The 25536-nt window shown below is 39.1% G+C and overlaps 1 protein-coding gene across 2 annotated transcripts in view; it reads left to right on the forward strand.

Moving 5' to 3' along the window:
- EFEMP1 (EGF containing fibulin extracellular matrix protein 1) overlaps positions 1 to 25536 on the forward strand; it is a 48741-nt gene continuing 23205 nt past the window's right edge. Inside the window, exons 1-4 of one of the 2 annotated variants that reach the window (XM_082757434.1) lie at positions 1 to 140; positions 495 to 582; positions 3443 to 3491; positions 3664 to 3924. In XM_082757434.1, coding sequence (XP_082613560.1) covers positions 499 to 582; positions 3443 to 3491; positions 3664 to 3924 — 394 coding nt within the window. In that variant the 5' untranslated portion in view covers positions 1 to 140; positions 495 to 498. Of the gene's footprint in view, positions 141 to 164; positions 388 to 494; positions 583 to 3442; positions 3492 to 3663; positions 3925 to 25536 lie in introns of those variants that run through there. The other variant, XM_082757435.1, reaches the window with a different exon arrangement.

Raw genomic sequence — 25536 nt, forward strand, 5'->3', positions numbered from 1 at the left:
GGCAGGAGCCGGGCCCGTTTCTATTTAGCCCAAGGCCCGTGGGGGGGAGCGGGCGCCGGCAGCGCAGCGGAGGCAGCGCACGGACGGGGCCGGAGCCGCCGCGGGAACGCCGCCGGGAGCAGCCGCCGGCCCCGCCGCAGGTAGGAGCGGGCTCGGGGGCTGCAGGCGCTGCCCCTGCCTCGCGGCTCGGCTCGGCTCGGCGGGGCAGGGTGGCCCCGAGCCCGGCAGGTGCCCGGTGCCGCCGCTGCCTCCTCGGGGCCCCGCGGGCGTTCTCCCGGAGCCTCGGCGCGGGGTTTCGAGCCGGCTGCTTCGCCGTGCCCGGCTCCTTCTCGGGCTGCCCGCGCTGCCCAGCCGCCCCCTGGCAGCACCGGGCTGCCGCGGCGCCAGGTAGCGAGGGACCTGTCCCGGCTCCGCTGGCACAGCGGCGCTGCAGGGGCCGGTGGCTGACTGGGCTTTCTTTCTTTCTTTCTTTCTTTCTTTTTCTTTCTTTCCAGGTTCATGATGTTGACAGCTATGTTCTTGGCTGCGCTCATCCTCATTACGGTGCACTCGCAGGAAACGGAGGAAACCATAACGTACACGGTAAGGCTTCGTGGAGCTGGGGATAGCTGTTGCTTTGCTTTGCAGCAGGGGTTCTTCGAAATGACCCTTCAAAAAAAAAAAAAAAAAAAAAAAATCTTGCCGCTGTCTAGCATGCAATACAGAGCTCTCTGAGTCTGAATGCTAACTGTAAAACAAGCTGCTCCTATGCTGAAACAGTGAAAGCTGAAGTTTACAGGACTGAGCAGAATGGGCTGCAGCTCTCTGTTCTGAAAAGCTAGCTGTGGGCTCAGTTTGATGAACTGAATAAAATTAGGAAGCTTATTTTTTTATTTTTTAATCCCTTTTCCTAAAGAAAAGGTCCCTAGGACCTTCATTTGAAATACATGGAACTTGACAGATAATTAGGTCAAACATTCTTCAGTGTTTTCCTTTGGATGTTTCAAGCTGTTTTTAACAACATGCAAGTACTTCAGAACTCAGTGCTCTTAATGAAGCATCTAAGTCCTGGAGTGCTCCCACAAATGTTGGTTTGAGCTGGTTTTGAGCAGTGGTTTTGCACAGCTTGATGAAATTCTACAAGAATACTGGAAATAGGTTCTGCTTGCAACCAGGTGATGGGGTAGGAGATTTATAGGCCTTCTTGTAAATTTTTGGTTTTAATCTGCTTGTTCTCACTCCTTGGCTCGCATAATGCGTGTCATAGAAGGAGTGGCAATTACATTGGCTTGGGCTGGTGAAAAACCCACGTTTTCACATCTGATTACAGCTGTAATCCCTGCAACTTGCTTCATATGGGTGGACCTCTGAATATGTGTACAGACATCAGCGCAATGCCACACAAGCAGAAAATTCTGCACACATGCAAAAAGTTAGAGAACCACAGCCAAAGGCTGAGATTGTGTCTTATACAAGTAATCCCACTGAAGTCAGTGGGATGGCTCAGGCAAGTAAATATTGCAGAGTTGGACCTTATCATAGAAGACAGGGCTCAAAGAAGCCTCAAGTGAACATCAGGAAGTCAGTCATAAAATACTTTTAATACTAGGCTTTGGAGGCAATAGACTTCTGAAGGTTGGGAGTACTTCTATTTAGAGGCCCTCAGAAATATTTCTAAGTTCCTATACAGAAGCAGAAACTGAAGAAATAAGTACATCTTGAAAATCTAGACTAAATAGGGATCCCAACCCCATCCTTTTCAGCACTTATTACAATTTATTTTTTTAATAGGGCTTTTCTGATGTGTCTGCACACTTCTTTTTATGACAATACAAGATTTCTAGCATGCCTGTGTGATCTGGGTTCCTATAATATGTTTTCAAAGAGCATTCAGGTGCTTCAGTGATCAGTCTTCTAATCATGTAAACTTAACAATGAAACGTAGCTTTTGGACATGTTACCCGTAGGATGCTACTGTTTCTCATACGTACATTGTATTCATTTAGGGCCAAATCCTTTTCTATTGTAAAACTTCCTTCAGCTGCAGTAATAGTTGAACTTGGCTCCTTACTACTAAATAGACAGAACTTCTGTTGTGCATTAACAGGAATTGGGTGATTCAGTAGATGCATGAATTAGCTGTTTTCCTTTGGGTTTGCGTTTTCATAGCTACAGTAACTTTGGTGTTGTCAACTCAGCATGTAGTCATTCCTTCAGAGATTGAGAATTGTAATACAATTTGCTGTCCACTTACCCCTTTGTAACATTGGAGGCTTTTTCTTCCAACTCGCTGCTACATCTGGCAGATCACTGGTGTCACCTGCGAATGAAGAACATATTTTCAATCCTATTGCTGAGTCAGTGTCTGTTTGTAACAAGTATCTCAAAATAACTTGAGCATTGTAAATGGAACAAGTGGATCTCAGCACCAGAAGGTCAAACTTGTTACTTAAACAGTTCTCTACAGTGGAGGAGTTGCAACAAGATTTAGCTTGCTTAACTGTGGCTAATTACGTTAATTGACTCAATTCTTTCCTTTCTGTGGGGCCATTAAAATAATATCCTAAGCAGTGCAGGATGCATATGCACCCGCATAGTACAGCTCAGTTGATTCACTGATATTTTAAATGTCTGTTGTAGTTGGCACCATTGTTGTACTTAACTAATCAGTTTCTCTAATTATAACCTGTGATTAAAACTGTAGACGTTTTAATGCTTTTGGGCAGAGAGATAATGAAGATATTTGCCTCAATTGCCAGGCAGAATATTTAAAATTATTTCTGAAGTTACCCGTCTACGATGATATGAATAGTTGCTGAGTATAGTCTTGTTTGAATTCTGTCAAGTTTTATTTATATAAGTAGTCCTGCTGCTATAAACTCTAACCATTTATTGTATGTCTTGCAATATAAATTGTTCTTCCTAGACTGCAGTTCCTGGAGTCACATGGTTAGAAAGCATGTGAATGAATTTCCAGCTGTCATGGGATCTTTCCCCATTGCTAGTGTGCTGATGGGAGAGAGGAAGAAGTACGGTGGGACAGAGGTCCACTAGTCCCTCTGGCAAGCCCCTGGAATGAAAGAATGAAAGATGTTCCACTCCTGGAAAGCAGTGAACAAGAACAAAGTTTAAAAAATAAATAAATAAAATTATAGTCAGCCAGTAACCAATGGCAGATGCTTTTTTCACTTTGTTCCCCATCCCTACTAAAGTCTACCTACTCAGCAAATAATACCTTAGGAACTTGCTGAGAATAGAAGCTCTATCTCTACATGCTTCTCATTCTACCTACACAGCAACGCTGTACTAATCATTTTTTTAGCTTTCCAAGTTACAGAAACATTGCATTTCTCCTAATGTAAAACTTTGAGATCATTGAAATATGCTTATTTCTCCAAAATAAAGATTCCTGACTAGCATAGTATTTTACTGTTGTGTTTTTTTTTCCCATTTTTCTCTATAGCAATGCACAGATGGCTATGAATGGGATCCTGTTAGGCAACGGTGCAAAGGTACAGTAAATCATTTTCAACAAAAACTTGCTGTTGGAATTATTTCAGTGTTCTCACATCCCTGGTTTAGACAAGGGAGTGTGCTTGCATGTTTCATTGCATTACTTGTATTAATGGCTGTTGCAGAGGATTCAACTGTTAAAAGCATGACTTGTGTTGTTGCTAACCACAGATATTGATGAATGTGAAATAGTCCCAGATGCATGTAAAGGTGGAATGAAATGTGTTAACCACTATGGAGGATACCTCTGTCTACCCAGAACAGCCCAAATTATTGTAAATGAGCGAGAAGAAGCAGCAGCTGAATCCACTAGTGGTCGAAACAATGTCATTCGACGGACTCCAGCTGATCCTCACCGTGCCCCTCCAAATCCAACTCATCAAATTCAGTGTGCAGCTGGGTATGAGCAAAGTGAGCACAATGTGTGCCAAGGTAAGCAAACTGCCCTATGTTTTCCTTTCAGTATAACCAGAGCGTATGTGATAACAAACCTAATGCCTAGAAAATAATAGCCTCTAACTTGAACTTACTAGAAATGTATTGGTGCACCATCAAATTGGAGGTGTGCCATATGCACCTCCTAAAGGTCTCTAAATAAAATACATGCATCATGTTATTGTTCAAGGTAACAGAACCTGAAGTTTGTTGCAACCTATTCCATCTATTTCAGGCTAATGAGTACAATTAATTCTGTTGTCTGTAGATGGTAAAGAAAAACAAAACCAAACAAAACCTTAACACAAGTAACCAACTTCAGTCAAACATGTCCAGGAGAGGCAGTGCTTTGAAAAAAGTAGGCAACATAGTTGGACATAGTGTAGATAAGCTGTAAAGATTTGCAAAACTATGTATTTTCCACTAAGTTAATGCTGAATGGAACAGAAAAAAAAACATTATATGAGCTGTTGATTATATCAGATTTTAATGCAGAACAATACACTGTTTTATGTCCATCAGATTTGTATGAGGGATACTTCTCAAGCAGTAGGAACCAAACATCTGAACATCTTGTGCTCTTCTGATCTCTGTGGAAGCAATCCTACAGAGACCCTGCCAGCTTACTTCCAGTCATAGTCTAGCCAGGCTCTGAAACTATAGCAATGAAGACCTTTCATTTGAGTGTACATACACTGCACGCTGTGCCAAAATTCTCAGGGTATTAGCAATGTTAATTGTATGCATTCAGGAACCAGACCCACAAGCACTACTGTAAACTAAGACTGTTTCATTTATTATTTTATATAAATAGTTTACTCTTATACTTGCTGAAGTAACAAATGTTTTGTCCACTGTTTTTGTTTTCTTTCATAAAAATATATTCTACTCCTTGTTCATAATTTGGCTTTCAAGCATGTCAGTGGGATACCCATGCAAACAGAGGGCAAAATGTGACCCCATCGTTCATCTTTTCCATTTTTGTGGCCCTTAACAGTATAATCATATAAAATAGTACTTCAGTGACTATAATCAGGGCAAGCTGTATTATACAGTGGTAGTTCCTTTCTCCCTGGTATTCATGTATACAGAACATTATTTATCACTAGTAAGTAAATGCCCGGTGCTTCTGAAGCATAGTAATCATCATGGAGATTGGATAAGTTATTTTCATAGGCAAAGCCTCAGAGTTGCATTTCTGGCTCATCTGATAACATTCAGTATTTCTGTTGCTCTAATTCAAGAATGTCAAGTAAAGAGCCTGCCAAAGGAAGTCAGTCCAATGATATCCTCTTAATCCCAAGTGTTCATCTGAAGTTATCTTTGGCATTAATTTTTTCCTTGATGACAAATTATTTTTTCTCAGTTTACCTTAACAAACTAGCAGCAGAACCAAAAACAGAGTACGAGACTCCTGTGTTTGATCCAGTATTCCCCCTGCCAGGTGATATTGCAGTACTGTGATGCTTATCTTCCCTGGTGAACTGTGATAAACTGCTTCTGCTAGAGCACATAATATTGATGTTTTACAGCATTTGAAAATAATGCTAGAAAAGTTCCAAGCATTAACATAACTTTAGCTGTGGTGGCTTCAGGTGCTCCAATAAGTGATAAAAAGGAAAGTTTAATGGCAAATAGTACCAATGCCTTACTTATTCTGAATTGTGAAATGGGGTTAACTTAGAGACTGACAAGTGGTTAGGGTTTTTGTTTTGTTGAGAAGATTGTTTATGATACGTTATTATAATCTTTTTTTCCATGCTTTAGCTTCTTGAAACTTGCATCTAAATATTTATATTCAATTTACAAATCTCTGGTTAATTTATAATAACAACTAACTGTTGTTGTTATAGTACCAGAATTTTTAACTAACAGACACACAAACTATGGTGAAATCTCAGGCTTTACTGAGTCAGAGTTTTGCTACTAATCTCCTTGTGCCAAAATTTCATTCTAAATGCAGAAAGTATGGAAATATTGGTGTTTAAAAGCTGAAATATATTGTACTGAATGAATTCCAGCTGGAAAAAGTGTAGTGGATAGTGTGCTTGAAAGAAAGGATGAAGGACTTTCAGAGCACTTAAAGCATGCATTCAACTTCGTGATCTTCACTGCTGAAAATATCTTATAAAAGATAATTTTGATCAGCAATGATCCCACTGTGGGTTTATTTAATTATGGTTAAAAGACTTTGCTATGATAACTGCTTGAGGCTCCTAGGGAGTGTAACTTACACATATAGTCACACTTAAGCTTGTTTTATTGTTTAGTAAATCAAATATGAAGTCCAGCTCCTTCTAATTGTTTGCAGATGTATGACATTTTCCTTCCAGTCCAGCAGCACTAAGTATTTTATAACCAATGTGAAAGTGTAGAGACCTCTGTTTAAAACAATAACATGCTCTGAGGAGCTATATTACTGACATCATACTAGTGTATTAGGGGCCTTCTGTTATAATATATTGTCCACTCCCTTTTTAAACATTGAATAGTGAGAGTACGATAGGCCAAACGCACAAGTTGGTTTCTGTGCTTGAAATAAACAGTCAAACATGACTAATGCCACTTATGCATAAGTAGTTTCAGTGATGTGCTGAGCTTCATCATAAGGTGAGGCAAGATACTGCATGGCCAGATTGTATTTCTATTGAGAGGAACGAGAAACAGTCAGGGAGGTGTGTGGGTCTCTGTGCTTCTTAATCTAACAAAACATGGCTATGTGCCTGAGAGATTTAATACCTTCTTCACCTCTGACCAGAAGAAAACAAGTGAAAGTTAAAATATTTGTCAATGCTTAGAGCTTTTTGTCTCCGATGCATACCTGTAGTTACTAGAGACCACGTAACAGACTAAGAGCATTCATGGCAAACTGGTAACAAAGCACACTGTCTTGCAGAAGACACCTCACAGAAATGACTGGAGCTTCCTCTGATATATGTAAAAGTCACTTTTATAACTGATATCAGCCAGAAACATTGTCTTGTTTAACTGTAGTTGTCAGAAGTGTGGGTAGCAAAGCTTCTCTGGGAAATTCTCAGCATACTGTATCTGAATAGTAGGTAGTAGGAACCTCCAAAAATCATGAGAAAGCCAAGGGGATGTTACTTTGGAGGAAGATTTTTTTACATAGAAAATGTACTAACTCTGATTCAACCAAAAACATTTAAGTGAAGAATTTAAGGTAATTTTGACCTTAATCTCCCTTTCCACCCCAGCTCTTTATAGTTAGTTTCTTCCTCACTGTCACTTCTGTACTTGCTTTTACCTTGAAACTGGTCACCAGGTAGATTCCCTTGTGGCACCTGCCAGCATTCTCAGAAAACAACTCATTCTCACCTGTCAACGTCAGAATATCATTCAATTTGGGAAAAGCCAAAAACAGTAAGAAATATTTATGTATAAATTATTGAGTTAGCTACTACCTTCAGACACTTTTTTTTTTTTTTTTTTTTTTGCCTCATAATAAACAAATACCTGAACTCTGTTGCCTGCATACAGGACTGAATCATTATTTGGCCCTGTGATTTGAGTCTGTTCTTATTGAAATCAAAATACAGTCACCCAATTAATGCAATTTTGTCAAATCTAGTCTGGAAGAATCTGCAAGCTTTCCCTAGAATGTCACGACACTTAAATGGAGGTGGGGAAAAAAAGTAACATGTGAACTTGAAAGGAAAAGATTACTTCCCCACCCCTGTTCCAATCATGCTGGCAATAAAGTAATCAAGCTCTTTGGTTCCTCAGGTCAGCCTCAGCTAGTTTAGCTGCCTATATACAGTCTGCAGCCTTATAGAGTTTCCCTGTAAATTTTTGTGCTGGGCAACTGTAGAGTACAAGGGAGAGAGCTTGTAACAAAATGATCAATGCATTTATATGGAAAAAAATGACACATTCCAGATAATTCTGCCTGGACTTGGTGAATGTTTGCTTTTTTTTTTTCATCTTTGTAGGAGAAAGAAATGAGTTAACCACAGCATGCACACAAAAAAAGTTATTTTTTCCTGCTAATTTGTTTTAGGAGTCTCCTCATCAGTAGGGTTCAGGGGATTTATTATTCAATTTTCTGTTAATTTTCAAAGTAACTTAGCATACGCAATCTAGGCTTTTACCTCAAGAAGTTACGTAAGTCTAAATGAGTCTAAATTTTGCAACTCTAGATGCCTTCTTTTAGGGAGGAGAGGGACAAGGGGAAACAGTTCACGATGTTTTGTTTTCAATACAGAAATTACTTTACATAAGACTTACATGCATCAGGGATGTGTAACTAGCAGACAAAGTGCGTAAGCTACAACTGGGATAAATGCAGGTTCACTGAGTCCAGCTCTTTGCAGAACCAGGCCAGGCTGGAGAGGCTGGGCGTGCCTGCAGCAGGGCACTCTGCCTTGACATTTTGGCTCATGGGTAGAGCAAGCTTCTGAAACACACCTTCTAATGAGCTCCCCTCACTGTGCTTTGAGTCGCCCTGCAGAGCAGTCTTGGAATACACACACCCAATCCTGTTCAGAGGAAACTAAACCTGAAATGCACTGCAGGAGTGCTGATAATACTTCACAGCTACTACTGAGCGTGAAGACTCTAGAAGCAAACTAGAAAGAGCCTGGATGCCCTCAAAAAGGAAGACTGGGGCCTTGGAACCTCTGCATCAACTTCACATTTGTTCCCATTTGCCAGGACTATTTGCTAATAATAACTAAAATACATAACAAGAATACAGCTATAACTTTAAGCTAGCCCCAGAAATGTTTTGGGCAGTGTTTTGTAAAATGATGCCCACAGTTGGAATCCTGAGTGCAGCATCCCAAGTTTTCTCCCTTCTTGTATTTTAGGAATACTTCTATAATTACTTTCAGGATGACTATAGAGCTTGAGTTGAGTTTAGTTCCAGAGTTGTTACTCTGAACGGTTTCTTTAGTCAGAGGGTGGGGTGAGGAGAAAGGTTGCGGTAGAAAAAAAATAAGGTGCAGTCATCTATTGTAGGAAGACAATCCAAAGTAAGAGTACTCTTAAAATTGCCATTAGTTCATCAAAGTACTTATTCAGGGGAAGTTCATCTGTACATGTTTGCTGCAGTACTTCAGCAAGTGGAGAATACTCTTTGCTAGCAGTAGCCACCCTAAGAGACTGACCTGGTTACGCGTGCCATTTGAATACTAATTCCTTGGAAAAGCCATAGGAATTTTGCAGATCTAAGAGAATCCACAGAAGGATACAAGCTGACATTTTCACAGCTCTTTGTACTGAGTGTTCATAGAAGACAATTAATTTCTTGTACATTTGGGTACATCACGCAGAGATCATCTTTCATCAACCCATACTGAACCAATTGTTCAAGCTGTTAATCTGTGAAATGGCTGCAAAGAGTCCTTTCTGAAGCACCTCTTTAATAGTCTTGAGGGGCCAGAGGGGAGGTCACAAAAAAACATCTTGTTTTGAAGGCCCGAGGGCCTGTTTTTGGGCATTTTCAAGATTTGGCCACTCTAAATCATCTTCCCATCTGTGCTATTTGCACAGCTGTGAGTGTCATGTCAAGACCTTGGATAGATATCCTCTGTTCTGTCTGACCGTTTTACTGTGAACATCCATCACAAGCATAAATACTAGCAGCTGCTTCACTTCCTTTAGTTACTTACTGCTTTTCCATTATTCTGACCCCTGCAAGAAAATGCTCAGTACATTGCCACTAAAGATTCACACCATATGCTAATCACACCAAATGTCAGATTCAGGCAAGCTTCCGAAAGTTGTATTTACCTTAGCTTCTTGAATTGTGATTATGTAAGCAATTACTAGACTTCAGGTTCAAGTTAAGTAAACTCACTAGCACTTCTTATGACTTTTTAGTTAAGAAAAATGGAAATGTAGAGTGGCCACACTGACTTTCATACTTTGGGGTTTCATTTGTTGACTGTAAATCAGCTCTGAGGAGGCTGATACCTTGACAGACAAAACATAGCAATGTATTCAGAAGGCATGAAGAAAGTCCAGATCTTCATCCGTCTGTCCTTCCTCAGAATTTCAGGATCCAAGCTGGAGGTCTTTTTCATAATGATCAGGAGTAACATGAGATAGCAAAGGGGAGGAACATGCTTTATGTCTGATCCTAACTGGGCATCACAGTATATTTACCCTGTTAAAAGGTACACGGTATTTATACCTCACTGCAAGGAATTCACTGTATCTGTTGCAAATACTCAGTTAAAAGCATCCTAAAAGTCAGTAAACCTTACATCGTTCCGATGCCTGTCATCTGTTACATCTGACAGCATTGGGGACCATAAAATGATCAGTGAGAACACAGGCTAGCTTTGAGCTTGTCACTTTTTGGATAGATTCTTTCTCCCATACTTTCATGGAAGAATTATAGCATTGTTTATTTGTTTGCTTTGAGCAGCCCTGCAGTTATTTCATCCCAAACTATTACATTATAGTTCTTTAGCCTGCTGAGAAAGGTTTTGTGTTTGTTCCTTATTGTTAGCTCAAGGTAATTTTTTCTCAACCAACATTTTTTTCTACTTTCAAACCTGATTCCTGCGTTAGATTACTTACAGCGTTTTCATAGTGTTATGTTGTATTTTCATTTTTGAATTTTGGGTTATACCCAGTCACCTTTTCTAACCCTAGAACATTTTTGAAAGATCATAGCATTACTGATGGATACTTTTTAAAGGTCCAAGACATTTCCTACACATCTCCAATGATGGGATGCTAATGTAGCAAGCTGGAGAACTAGCTTCAAGAGCTGAAGTTCAGAACTGCTATTTTCCTTATTTTATTCTATTTCCAAGTGATTTTCTTCGTTTCTTTTTCATGCTGGCAAAGAAGGAAAATAGCTACTATTTATATTTGCCTTTCTATATGTGCTAAAATATTCCTAAAGGAAGAACAAAGCTACCCACAAATACAAAAGTGGTCTGATTCTTCACTGTATGACCTAGTGATGCCTGTGTTGCTCTGCATATCCTTTACTAAACAAAACATCTGCTGTAGTACAGCCAAGTGAACCAGGCTTGATAGCTACTTGAACTAATTCACTGTGTTGTTTAGGCTTGCTATTTTGCGTCCTCCTCCCACCCCCCAATCATCCAGGACAATGAGAACATGGTGTTGTAGGACTGTACCAGTTAGCTATTTTTGGTCTTCTAGAAACCACAATGAAAGAGTAATTTGGAGTTCACCTTACTAGGTTCCTTCCTAAACATTCTGCATACTTTGTGGTATAGTTGACTATTTTTGTACAGCATTTTGTCATGGCAACTCCTCTGTCCTGTGTGTGCTAACTGAGCGGGAACTTCTACATTTTATTCATGGTTTTATATAAGTTGAGTTTGGCCATCTCCTTTCATTACACTTCAAGAATATTTATCCTTTTCACTCTGTGAGGCTTTCTGAGCTATTTTTTTCTGGATTATTATAATTTACGCATCTTCTAGAATACTTCAGACAAATTTAAGCATCCTTTTGACAGAAAGATTCTCATATCAAAGGGAAGTTTGCCACATACCTGTCAAAGTTCACTTGCATCTATTCACAGGACCCACAAATCTGAACTTGACCAGCAAGATGTCTTCTCTCTGTATGTGACAAGAATATATGGAATAGGTGATCAGTTGTGTAAGGTTCATGAATAACAAGCTTGAAATTTCAGAGATATCTGTTTTCATCTTTAATTTGCTAAGCTTTTTCTTAGTAGCCAGAAAGCTATCAGAAAGCTATAGTTTTAGAGAATAAGCTATTTGCCATAATTCGATACAAAGCAAAATTTAACCAGGAAAAAAAATGCTAAATGCACAAGAATCTTGTTTATCCATTCTTTCATTTACATTTTAACTTTATGAAAAATACAGGAGGGATTTGCAAATTACAGAGTTATGAAACAGTTTAGTATGCATGTAGTTATTATAAAATACCTTTTATACTCATTCGCATTTTTGTATTTTATTTGTTGATCTGAAAATCATGTTAAAACATGTTAAAAGTTGGTTCTGTTGTAAGTATAGTGGAGAAATGTCTAATTTCTGTTTTGTGTATCTATATAGTAAAATCTGAAGCCTTGAAGCTGAAAAAGATACTAAGAAAGCAATATTCATTTGACACGGTTTTGTAAGTTACGTTACAAAGAAAAGGTTCTTGAGGCCCAGAAATGAATTAGACTTTTTCTGGCATAATACATCCTAATCTCTTAATTAACCATTTTTAGAATTAGCTATTCAGTAGACCTTTACTTGTTCCTGAGTATCTTAATAAGTAACTTAACATAACTGAAAAATGCCCCATAACTATTCTGCTTAATAATTCATTCTGCAATTCAAAGCATTTTTTGTGTTGTGTATGTTGTTTTTTGTTTTAGTTTTTCCAAGGCAGTTTTATCTTCATTTCTTATTGTCAGAACAATAATTTCTGAAGATGGGAAAAATGCTGCTTGCTTGGTCAAGGACAGTGGTGATGACTGTAGAGGGCTAAGCACAGAAATAATTAAAGTTCTCAAATAAGATGATAGAGGATTCAGTGTATGAAGGTGCATCACTCAGGAACGGATGTTTACTTTGGAAAGCTCTGAATCTGTCTTTATTAACTCCTGATAAAACAAATTCAGCCCTTTGAGGGGAAATATCTAGGCATTGTATAAACCCATCTGAAAAAGTTTTGAAAAGGAGAAGACATGACTTTCTGTTACAAACTGGATTTAATCTGGGGTAAATTTCTACTCTATTGCATGACCCGGTACAACATGATATAAGCAAATGTGACACTGCACTTGAGGGTGTTCAGTCCATGTCTGAACAGATGTTCCATGTAATTTCTTGAGTAGAAGCAGAACTTGTTCCAGAATTTTCATATGCATGCATGAGATTTCTGTTAACAGGTAACTGGTCACAATGTGTGCAGTGAAACCTCAGTAGGTAGCGAAAACAGTGGAGAGCACAGCAATTTCAGAGTTTTGAGCCTGAATGGCTTAACGAATGTTTGTTGTCCAACAAATTCTTCAGCCTGAGTTTTAGAAGTGGTTGGTGACTGTCCCCCCATGAATCTTAATTCAGAAAGATGTTTTTTAAAAGGGAGAACTAGACTTTTGCTGGCCTCCTCTGAGTAAGTAATAATCTCATCTACTTTGATAGTATGGACACCTAACTTCTACTACCACCGGTGATCTGCACCAGTAGAAAAGAAAAATTTTGGTAAGTTGGTAGCAACAGTGCTGTATAAAGCAGGTGTCTATAACAAGGAAGATTTAGAAGTTTGCTTTTCAAATTCACAAGAATTAAAAGACATTAGATAAAAAAAGAAAAAAAAAAAAACTACTAGAAAAAAGTAGTATGGAGAGTCAATTACTGAGTATTTTTTAGTATTAACAATTTAAAAAGAAGTCTTTATCAATGCTGTAACAGTTGCCTGTTCTAACAGACGTAGTTAGAATTGGAAAATGCAAGGACAGGTGACAGTTTAGGTTTTAAAGAGATTGCCTGTAAGCTAACATTTAATAGACTTGTACAGAGGAAAATGAATGAAACATAGCAAAATGAGCAGAAGGGTAAGTGTGATTTTAGCTAACTTGACCTAGGTTATAAAACTATCTCAATCAAAACAATGGGAAAAGCAATCTTCTCATCTAAACTTAGCGGAGAAGTTTGTGTATCTGGGATGCATTAGGAGAGAGTTGGAATTAAGTACATATTTAGAAGCAACAAATACAGTTCAGTATTTGAAGGAAGTTCATCTATGCTGGTGAAGACAGCACTGTTTTAACAAATAGATAATCTCTGTCAAGTACCTCAAAGCAGTTCTTCATCAGTTTGTTACAGGTTTTTTTTTTGCTACCTATATTACAATATCTCCCTTATCCTTTTGCTATCTTCTTGTACTCAAAGAGCTTTCTCAGTAGATGAATGTGTTCTCAAAGGACTTTCTTATCAGGAACAAGTTTCCTACATAGTTTTCAGATGATAGAGGTGAACCAGATGAAACAGTGTCACACTTGGGACTAGTTAAACACAATATTTCAATAGACAGCATTGCAGTCAATGCATAGTCACATCCGAAATAAGCAAAGCTTCAGAGTACCCGCTGATCTGCCTTATAGGCTGTGAAAGATACTTTATTTCTTTATTCCTTCCAGAAGTTGTTGGAAAATAAATCAGGAAGGTGTGCAAAATCCAAAAGTCATTCCCAAGGGTAAAGAAAAAAAATTCCCATCCAAAGTCATCCTGCTTGCATTTACTCTGTGTCTAGATGTACCACAATCTTGGCTTGATTTGTAGGACTGGGACAGATTTTCTTTCTGGTTCACTCCTTGTACATTCTTTGCGTAGAGAAGAAGTTACGGATAGAAGCAAGACTTCAAGTAAAGATATTGCCAATGCTTGTAGGCCCAGCGCAGAGAGCATTGTACAAGCAGATAAAAACGGCAGGTCTCAGTCAGCAATCCAGTAGTGGTGGATTCTGGGGCTTGCAGAGCATTACAGCTCTAAGGATCCTGAGCTGGAAGAGCAGGCTGGTGTGCCACAAGTTGGATAGAGGAGAAAACCACCTCTTTTTTCCACCATAAACACTAATGACCATTATTTAAACAATACAAAAAAACATATGAAAATTTGAATGTTACCCAGTGCATGGATGATTTTGAGGAGAGGGCTGCTTCTTATTTTTTAATTCCAAGATAAATTATTCCTGTCAGAAATGGTGGCTCCATATGGCTATAAAAGAGAAAGTTCTCCATTTCTAGACTGTATCATTATGAGGAGGTTGCTTCGTTGTTTTTAAATCAAAATGTTCTCTCCATTATGATTAGACTCAAATTTCTGTATTTACCGTTAAGAGAATCTCTTCCTTACTATGTATGCAGATTTATAAGGCTCCAGGCACCTTTGAAATAAATTGAAAGCACAGCCATGTAATAAAGCCAAAATCAGAAACTAGCCAAGGAGATCCACCCAGCAACACCCTCGAACACCCTCAGACTCTTCCCCTAAGCACAGCTTTAGAGCACTGGTCTTGATCTTGTCTCCGCTTTCTCCACCCTTGTGAAAGCTTCCTGGGGGATTCCCCAGCCAGCAGAGAAGCCGGAGCTGTGCAAGTGGCTGCTCGTGATGCAGAAAGAGTTCACTTGCTTGATTTTCTTACCTAGCAAATGGCTCGTGAGGAACGTGGCTGTTTGCAATACTGCTCATCCCATTTCAAGGAGAATACTGAGAAACAGGAGCAGTTCACAGCAAGAGTAGTAGTTAGGGAGCAAGGAGTGGTTTTAATGACCGTGAAAAGAGATGAGAAGCATGGCAAAGAAGAAATAAAGGGGTTAGCGAAAGAAACCTTGCAACTGCTCTGTTCCCCACTTTGCAACACAACAATTCAGACTTTGTTTATGAAACTGAAAGGTTGTATAGAAGGACGACCCCAGAAAAGGAAACACTTCCTGAGCTCACTGCTGTAGGATACAAGTGAGGCCAAGAATTCAAGAACTTGATTAAACAAAGCTCTGGATGCTTTGTACAGGGAGACGAGACAGGAGTTAAAAAAAAAAAAAAAAAGAGTTTTTTTTTTATGAAACAGATGGCAAACCTAATATGTTCAAGGGAATCTATAATTATTAAAGTGTTTCAGGATAAGGTTAGCTGTTGGCAGCTAGAGTGGCAATATCTGTACCCTTCTTTGAGATATCTCCTGCTTCCCAGTTTGAAAACTGCAGTATGTTCCAATAGCAAATTTTCCATCTTTGCAGTGACTCCTACCTATGTGCTAAGCATAAAGCTCATTCCTCAAAGCTTTAATCTTTCTGGTGGACAGCAGATCTTGAGTATCCATTCCCTGCCCTATGACCTGCAGAAAGTAGAGATTTTATGTTTTATTTTTAAAGAGAGCAAGCCTGTATAATTCTGCTGAAAATTAAAAACATTGGAAAATCCACATACATTTCTCGAATTCTGACTGATGTACCAATAATCTGATCTAATCATTAGCTATGAAATGGAACTGAGGAACTGAAAATATTTCTATATCAAAAAGATATCAGGAGTTGATATCAGAACACTTTCATCATAGGAATCAGTTTGTTATTGCAAGAAAAGCATACAATACTGGAATTCAGTGACATTTTGTACTGCTGTGGCTTTCAGAGGCCCTACATAGGCTTCATTTTTCTGGACAACATAAATATGTATGAACCTGTCCGGCTGTAAACAGCTTAGTAGTGCATGCAGTTGCATACATTAACGAGTGCACACTTTACACAACGCTATTGCTGTGTTTAATGTTCCATTTGGGACAAAAGCAGCAGCTTCTTATATCATTCTTTGCATTTGATTCTTTGTGTTAGTGTCTGTCTTGTCCAACCTAGCCAAAAACTGGCCTCAGCAACTTCTGGCTCCTACGATGCTGTGGGAGCCCCGGGGGCTCCATCCACATGCCTCATCTGTGACCAAACAGGGGCTGAGGAGCCATTTCACAGCGCCCTGTCCTCAGGGTGGAGTCTCACTCCTACGACAGTTATGATCAGTAGGCTGAAAGCACAATATTAAAGAGACCAATGGGACCAATTGGGATTTTCACAGACTGAATGGCCGCTCAGGGGGTTCAGCCAGAAAGAATGATCCTAAACATCTAAAAATATGAAAAATGGCAGAAAGACGACACAAATGTTGGCTGTATTGTATTTGTATTTAGCTGTAACGTCCCAAGCGAGACAGCCGCAGGATTTGCCTGGATCAGCTCAGGACTGTCCTTGCAGAACACCGCAGAAGCTCTTGCACGCACCAAGTAAAGCACGCTCCAGCTTTATGGCATAAAGTTACAGAACGGTCTCTGTCACACAGTCAGATTCAAGAAAGCATTACTGTCCCGTTGGGATGCAAATGGGATGGGTTGGATAGACAACAGCCCTTAAAAAAATGGAATGATAATATGCAGGTTTTTCCATGCCTATCATTTGTCCTTAATTTGAAAAATTAAATGCTTATGTCCCATTGTTAACTATTCTTAGCACAAATTTCACAATTTAGCCCAGTGATGACCAAATGGTTTCCTTACAGCTTCTTTGCTCTCAGTTCACAGCTGTCCTGAATTTCAGTTTGGTGCTTACTTTGCATTAAAAAAAAAAAAAAAAATCTGACTCAGCCTCCTCTTTTTTTTCTAATCAGAAACCTCACTAGACTCAACTGCTGCCTGAACAACACTATCTGTAAGAAATCAGAAAGCAGCAGCACAGTTCTTTGTTCTGCTTAATAACTTAGAGTATTTACAGGATTGTAGACTCAGGTGGGAAGGGACTTAAACTAGGGTCAGCTCTGCAGTCAGATCAGGTTCATCAGACCCTCAGACAGGGAGGTTATCCAGTCACATCTTGAAAACCTCTGTGGATGGAGGGTGCACAACAGTTCTGGGCAACCCATTCCACTCCTTGACTGCCCTAATGATGAGGAGGGTTTTTCCTAACCAGTCAGAACCCCACTGTTTCAACTCACCTTAGGCTGATAGATACCAACAGCAGGAATATGCCAAAGATGCAAAGACTTCCTCCTTTCCATTTTTCATTATATTTCCAGCCTGTTTGCACCGGTCCCTCAGCATTAGTTATCCATCTAGTTAAATTACTCCATTTGGCTGTAGCACACCAAGGGTGCCAGTCACCAGTGAAAGTTTTCTCCTGGAAGTCACCATATGTATGTATAGATGTAGCAACAAACTGCAGCGGCAGGTTACCCAAGAAAACCTTCAGCTTTCATATTGTTTAATGTTTGGCTTGCTTTCCTGCTTTACTCTGTGTTTTCTTCCATAAAGTTTAATTATACAACTTTCTTGGTTTTTACCTACCACGGTTTCTGACTGTACTTTTCAGAACTGAAATTTTTATAAAACCGCACTGCATTTATGGGAAAGACTGTTTCCCTGCAAAGGTGAAGGCGAGGATATGCTTTCTATAAGGGAAGGTAGCAATTCTGAGGCTGCCTTGAGTAGCAAAAACATTTTCATGGAAAGCAGACTGGCTAGCCAGAAGCTGAATGTCATTCCCAGCCTCCCATGGCCTGACTCTTGCTACAAATGAACTTCTGCAGCTTTTTCAGTTTGTCTGTTAAAAAAAAAAAAAAAAAAAAAAAATCTATTCACAAGCCAAGAAAAAATGTAGAATTTCACTAGTCAGCATCTACGCTACTTGCTGTGCAAAAACTGAATAAATGCAGATTTATTCATAGCTAGTAATCACTCCAAGCCTTTTATAAAGTACTGAAAGTATATTCAAGACTGATTTTAATAAACAGAATCACTGCTTGTACTTTGAGGTGTCATATTAAGACATTTAGTTGTGGTGCCAACATTTAAAGCACATGCTTGGATCCCAGTAATTTCACTGGCATCTTTGCACATGCCTAAATTTACACAATTACTTAATGCTATCCTGGATAGGAATGCTGTCCTGAATTAGTCCTTCACCTTGTTGCTAGGAACTTTTATTTTAAAGAACCCTCACTAAAAAACTTGCCAGAGCAAGTCCGCAATACCAAGTGCAGACTGATCCTATTCACAGGTGGGTAGGAAATGCTTGCAAGTATCAGAGGGAGTAGCCTTAATCTGAAGGAACAGTGCTGTTTATTCAGCTTGCAATTACATCTATGGGCAAGAGTTTTCAGGTAATTCAGAATATCGCAGCTTGTCACAAATCTAGCAATACAATCCCTTTTAGATGCTCTTCATGTAATTTTTCTTTCTTCTGAATTCTTTATTCTCTTCCTCTTTTCTTTACTTAAGGTGACAACAAGTGCCAAAAACTGACTGAAAACAGCAATTCACGCTGTGATCCTGGATAAATTACTATACAATTAACAACATTGCAACGTGAGCTTCAAGATGTTAATGAAATAAAGCTGTTACTTTAGGAAACTAGTTACTTTACAACTTACGATTTATGATGACTCAATAGGATTGTGAACATAGTTTACAGTGCCAGATGTAAAAATATTGTCAGTTGCTAACTAGATACTTCATGCCACTTCTGTAGGAAGAGTGATGCCTAGCTTGACTACAATAATCATCTCCTCAGTATCCTCTCTGTAAAATATTCTCTCTTCTAGAATTTCAGTTGCAAAATTTTTATGATCTGAAAATCAGATACTTATTCTTCACTACGAGGAGTAGAATGATGTAGACATTATCCCAGTAGACATTATCCCTGTATCAGTGGTGGTTTGTGACAGAATATGTGGCTGTATCTCATAGAATTTTTTTCATTAACTTCTCACTTACATTTTTTGGCACAAGAGGGTTTGGTCTCCACAACAGGGCATGAGCAAGCACACATATATACAACAGGTATGAAGCCTTATGGGGTAGCTAACAAGAACAATTGCACAAGTAAAAATAGTAAGAAGTGAAGCTCAAGAGTTTTAGCTAGGTATTCAGAATTAACCTATTTACTGAACATTTTGTAGCTAAGAGATTGTTGTTCTTTGCTTTGAAATAATTTATGTTCTTAATACGTATTCAGCCATTACTTATCTGTTATGCTTTGCTTCCTTTTTATTTTCCTTTCATTGAAAATGAGACTTAACTCCTTAAAAATCATTTGGACTTGATCCTAAAACATTGAATAGTTTCCAGTGCTTTTGAAAACAATAGAATACAAGAGCTTTCATGACTTAGTTTTCATTTCTCTGAGGTGTTTTTGAAACTTTGAAATCAGTTCAGAATATCCTATCTTATTATCTGGGACATGGTGTTTCTTTCTTTAATATTAATGGTTTTGTGTGTCTGAAATTCTCAAATACGGTAATAGTTTGCTAAAGCCTAAGTTTAAATATATATCTAGCTACAGAGGAATTTAGAAATCTTGTCATTGGTCTTCCATCAGTGTTTTGCATATTTATTGGTACAGTAACATATGATTAATTAAAAGCAGCCCCTAAATCAATGGAATTAGTTGGGTGCTATACTCAAAAGTTTTCAAACTAGTTAAGCCCACATTATTTGCAATCCTTTAAAACACTTCACATCTTCTTCCGTAGTCACTTTCTGGAAATACTGTCTTTTGCAAAAGCTTTTTAAATACTTTACAGGCCAAAAATATTGTTACCTACCAGACTGGTTTTGCTATCCTGTGAAATCCTCCACTCACCCCTCTGTTAGACTGTGAGCTGATTGAATGTGGTACTTTTGTGGTTCAGAGTTTGTCCAACAGCAGTACAGTGGAATCCTGATCTGTGACTAGAGCTCCTGTAAGCTAGCAGCAAAAAGAAGTAAAATACAATGTTAGACCTCTTATACAGCTTAAGCTTATACAATGTTTGGCTTTGATTTGGCCTTGGAAAGGGGAGCAAGTGTTGTGGACAGTGATTTGGATTGTTCAGGTTAACAAAAGTCACAGTACAGGATTAGTGAAAAAAAAATCACTTTTAAATGCTTTTGCTTTAGCATTGTAAGCAATTCTCCCCACTGTCCTACTTGTAAGAAATTAATATGTTTGTAAATGTGTGCTTTTATTTTCCTTCACTATAAATTAACCACCTCACTAATACATAGGTACCTATCTCCTTGCTTTACCTTTCAAATTGTATTCTTTGCTCTTGGCATTATTTGGATAGTAAGAAGTATCCTCTAGATTCATCTTCTGTTAGTTCATCTCTAGCCTCATCGGTTATTGGAAAATAGCACTTTCATGACAAAAGAGCCAGAAGTCATTTTTTGCCATCCAGCATGGGAATGAGCATGGTGTGGACTTTTCCCCTGAAGTGCACAGCTGCAAAGCCAAGTGGACAATCAGTCACTGGAATTAAATCCATCTGGAAGGTATTTGAAGCAGCAAGACATCTATGAAAAACTTGAGCGTGATGGACAGCTTTTTCCAATAGCTTTGATGGAAGTTTAAATTGAGAAATCTCTTCTCCCACCCTGCAAGAAGTTATAAGCAAAATGTATTTTGACCAACCAATATTGGCCTGTATTCAACAGCATATGAGGCCCTTATGTTCCCCTGTAGGCTTGTGCTCATTAGTTAACCTCTCCAACAGTCATGGAAAGGCTAGATTAGATGTTAACCAAACGTTTATGACTGTCTATATAGTGCTAGAGACAACTGGGCACTGAAACAGTTATGCAGAGTGATGTGCTGATAATGTTCTGGGCATCCCTCAGAACGCTGAGATGCAGACAGGCTACATAGCCCTGCCAGTTAGCTCATACACTCAGGTTGCAAGAAAATGAGAATCTTTGACCACATGCCTTTCAGAGAGGGGAAGGAATTAACTGAAAACCAAGCCAAATACCTTCTGAAAAAAATGGGGGGAGGGCCTCGCAGCTACCTTGTCAAGGAAGGTGTCTAAAGCTTCCTGCACATCTTTCTTTCTGGGGCCACGAGAGAAACATCTTACAACACAAAGTTGTGGGGGTTGTTTGTTTGTTTGTTTTGTTTTTAAAGCATATTGAATCTGTCAGGGCCTGTTTCTTCCCTTCCCCATATTTGCTACAAAAACAATTCCTATTTATTCCTGCAGGTCTCTGGAGGCAAAAAGCCTGGTTTGAATGGGCATCTGTATGAGCAGCTGTCTCACAGGAGACCTCCTCCTACATGCATCCTAGGCTCGGTGCTGCTGGTGCTTTCAGTGCCCACCAGTGACCCAGAGCCAGAAAGACTTGCCTCATATTGAGCATCTGCTAATACTAGTGTGCTTCTTGAGGACCGAAATGGTTAATTCCTCGCTATCCTCAGCTATACTGCCTATTTAATGTCAACATCTTCTGGGGAGCGCCTACACTTTGTCACAACCACAAATAGTTTCAAAAACAACAATTTTCTATAACTGTGTTGTAAACTACTCTTTCTGGAATTTCACCAGTGTGCAGAGTAGAATGGATGTTCAGAGGAGCTTCTTGTCCTTTCACAACCATCTTGCAAAAGCTGGTGTTCTCAGCAAACTCTTTTGACAGCATGTTTCTCAATGCTCGCTTACCTGCGTTCTGTACTTTTTAAGATCATCCCGAGACTTGCACAGTGCTGTATCTATTTTAGATTGTTTTTATTGGCAACTAATGTGTACTACCATGCACCCACGTGAACAAAATTACAGAGCCCAGACAACTTTTGTACAGAGTTCCTTTGGCCGCAGCTTCTCTGTGGGTTTCATTTGGCAGAAGTGATATCAAGCAGAAGTCTTTCCTTCAGCTTCTGATGTAAACTAAAATACACCTTATAAATAGAAAATACAGGCACTGAGAGCAGTGCCTTTGGGCAAACAGCCACCTTCGGGCTATGGGAAAAATTCAGTTAGATATGATTCATAAATATAATGAATAGGGTGCCATAAACTTGCTTTGCTCTTCACAAACAAAGACGCATTCTCTGCCTTGAAAAATTAGAAGGGCAGAACCCAGAGGAATAGAGAAAGAAAAACAGGAGGAAAGTAAAAGTGGGAGAATTAAGGCAGAGGAAAAAAAGAGGGCTTGGGTCGTCAGAGTGGGAAGCACAGCTTTGAAGACCGTCAAAGAATACATGAAGTAAAACAAGGGGCTTTGTTAGGCAACAAATCCCTGTCCACCTCCCTTCTGATGAGCTCCAGGTTTAATTTTGCAAAACTCAGAGTGTAATACATTTCAAAAAGTAGTTAGTTTGTTCTTTAAGCTCTAGTTAAGTTGAAGGCTCCTATTGATTACAGTTGGAGCTGGATCAAGCTTGTGCTGTGTTCTCCTGGCAGGCTCTCATTTGTAAATACCTTTCATCTCATCCAGCAGTGATAATGATGTGCTTAGATGATGTGGCAGCAATTATTTAGCTGCTGCAGAAGGTTTTCTGCTTTCCACTAGCCAAGTACCCTAGAATCAGTCCATAGAAAGGACTATTTGCATTTTCACTAAATCTTATCATTTCATTGGAAGAAATTGTAACAGCTCTACTATTGTTTAAGAAATCATTTCATTTCTTTCTTCATTCCTACTGATAAATTTGGAAGCAAAGGGCCCTATTCTGTCTTATTTAGCAAGTTTAAGCGTGTCACAAAATAGCTTTGTTTTCTGATAGCACACCTCAAGGCAAAACCCCTCAAAACTTCCATTTTCCCCGTTTTTTGAGCATCCTGTCTACCAACCAGCAGAAAAAAAAAAAAGGGGGGGGGGGGGGGGGAGGCTGTGTAGGCCCTGGTTACTCTCTGAATGGATTTGCACACTTGCTTAATACCATGTAAATACTGGAAAATAAAGCATGGATCTTGTCAAACTGAAGAAGTTAGCAAATATAGAGCATTAGAAACAGCACTAATAGCAAATAGAGCTGAAGTATCTACTGCCAAGTCAGTGAGAGATCCCACGTCCTGCCTGGCAATCACTCTAAATACATCCTTTCTCCCACTTCATCTGACCTTTCCAGGCCAGCAATGTTGTGTGTTAGTTTAATATTTTAAAACTGGAACTTTACTGGTATTTGGCCTACTTTTTTCTATTTATTTTCTAAACAAATGGTAGCCACTCCCTCTTCCAACTAACCTTTTAAGCTTCGCCAGAAATCTGTGAAGATCACAAGGTATAAAAAAGAAATCACATGCTCAAGCAAACAAAAGAAGGTTGCTGCATTTCACCATCCCGACAGCCCTGTGAACAGACTTCAGGAATACTCTGCTTATGCTAGGAAATACTGCCGAAATCTCATTGTCAGTGAAAGTGCCAGGATTATGGTAGCACAGCATCTATTCCGAGGCAACTTCCCAGCCAAAGACCAGAAAAAAAAGAAAAGGGAAAAGCTGTCCCAGTTGCTACTTCTATTTGATTGTGCAAAGGCAGCTGGGCAGTCAGATCCCTAGCCTGAAAGCAGAGTTGATCGCAATTTTAATGCAAAGTAATTTGGAAGAAAAAATAGCTCTCTAAAAAACAGAAGTTTCCTTGGGAAATGTTAGTTTTTATTTATTACTGGCTCATTGAAAGAACAAAGTATTTTTCAGCGTCTTTTTTCTTTTTTGTTCCCAAACACAGAAAAAATGTGGCTAAACCCCAGAAAAATCTTAGCTCAGATCCAAAAATAATAATAATTCTCAGTTTCAAAAACCTGACAAAAAATCCTAAAAGAACAACAAATACTTCCCAAGCACCACTCCAACTTCCAGCCTTCAGTAGACTACATGCCCTGCAGCATCATTTCAGGCACCCTTCTTGTCCGGCCCCGCTCTGCCCACAGCAGTTGCCCTTGCGTTCCCATCCTGCTCTCACCACACCCCAGCCACATACAAGCCCAGCAGAACATACTCTGCTGCACTACACGTGCCACCTCAGCGCTTGCTATCTCCTCATTCTTCTGACAGCTCAAGTTATACTTTGAGTTGGAAAAATGGCAGCAAAACAGACACACATTGACAGGGACTTACCAGCTCTCCAGGCACAAATTGGGCATGGAAGCACCTTGGTCATCAATAGTGTTTAATAAACACTACTTCTGTAAGTGAAAAACAGCTGCATTAGTGGGGCTCTTATCTATGTGCCTTGCTCCTTCCCCATTCTTTTCCTTAGCTTCCACTTAGTCCCCCCATATCATGATGCATCTTTAACTTTTATGTTCATTTTTCTTCATAAATATTCGTTCTGCCTTTTATTTTCTTTTACCTTCAAAGAGGAAGTTTCTCTTTCCCAGCTGCCTTTCCCCCTTTTGATCCTGCTTGGCTTCATCTGATGTATGTTCTCTTTCAAGCTGACGATTTTTAAATTTCATTTTAAGCCTTCTTCATGTTAAGAATTACATGAAAAATTGGATTTTCCACTTAAATTTAAATGGAGAGCCACCTAATGCAAATGTGAGGTTCTTGAGGCAAGGCAGACAGAAATGTACAAGAGACAGTTCTTGGTGGTTTTGTTAGATCAATACCATATAATACCACTTATTTGTAGCATAGTCAAATTAACATTGTCACAGCAATCTTAACTTCTGCACATCCATTTCACTTCACTTGAACTGTGCAACCTGAACATTGTGTTTTTCTATCCCAGCTCTTCCAATCCCCTCCCTTCCCTAGAGTATATTTTGGACTGAATCAAGTGATGTGTCTTTTTTAAGTACTATTTCCATAATTTGCTTTTATTATTCTATCACTCAAAAGTTAGAGAAGGCATGGAAGTGAATTTCTTTTAACCGTTTCATTTTGATTTCATGAGAAGGTAAAATACAGGCCAGTGGCCTTTGCTTATACTTTAAAAATAGCTAAGTTTTGGATACGTTTCTCCAAAACAGAGCATCTGTGAGTGCATACAGCAACACTAAAAGAAACACATGTAGGAAAAATTCATAACTAAATAGTGCTTTCAAAGGCATTTCTGAAGTTGGAACAGCATCAGGAATCTGCTTATTTACGTAGGGAGCTGTGGAGATTGCAGAGTGTTGGTACTGCCAACAGATAGGATGATTAGTGCTAAAAACAATATCATTTAGATAAGCCTTCTCCTTCTGATAGTTGCTATTGAACTCGACTTGAACTTAAATGTTCTCAACTTGAGGACTACAGTTCCTAAAACAGTTCATTCAGCCTGCAAAGGCAAAAGGAGAATAAGATTTTATTGATAAAATTCATCCCATATATCAAATATCTTCAGTTCCTTATCTTTTATCTTAAGTCCCTTATATTTTAAGGCCACTTTTTCTTACATGAGCAAAGGGCAGGT

Source organism: Aythya marila (genome assembly GCF_965140915.1).
Source record: "Aythya marila genome assembly, chromosome: 3".
NCBI classification, from domain to species: Eukaryota; Metazoa; Chordata; class Aves; order Anseriformes; family Anatidae; genus Aythya; species Aythya marila.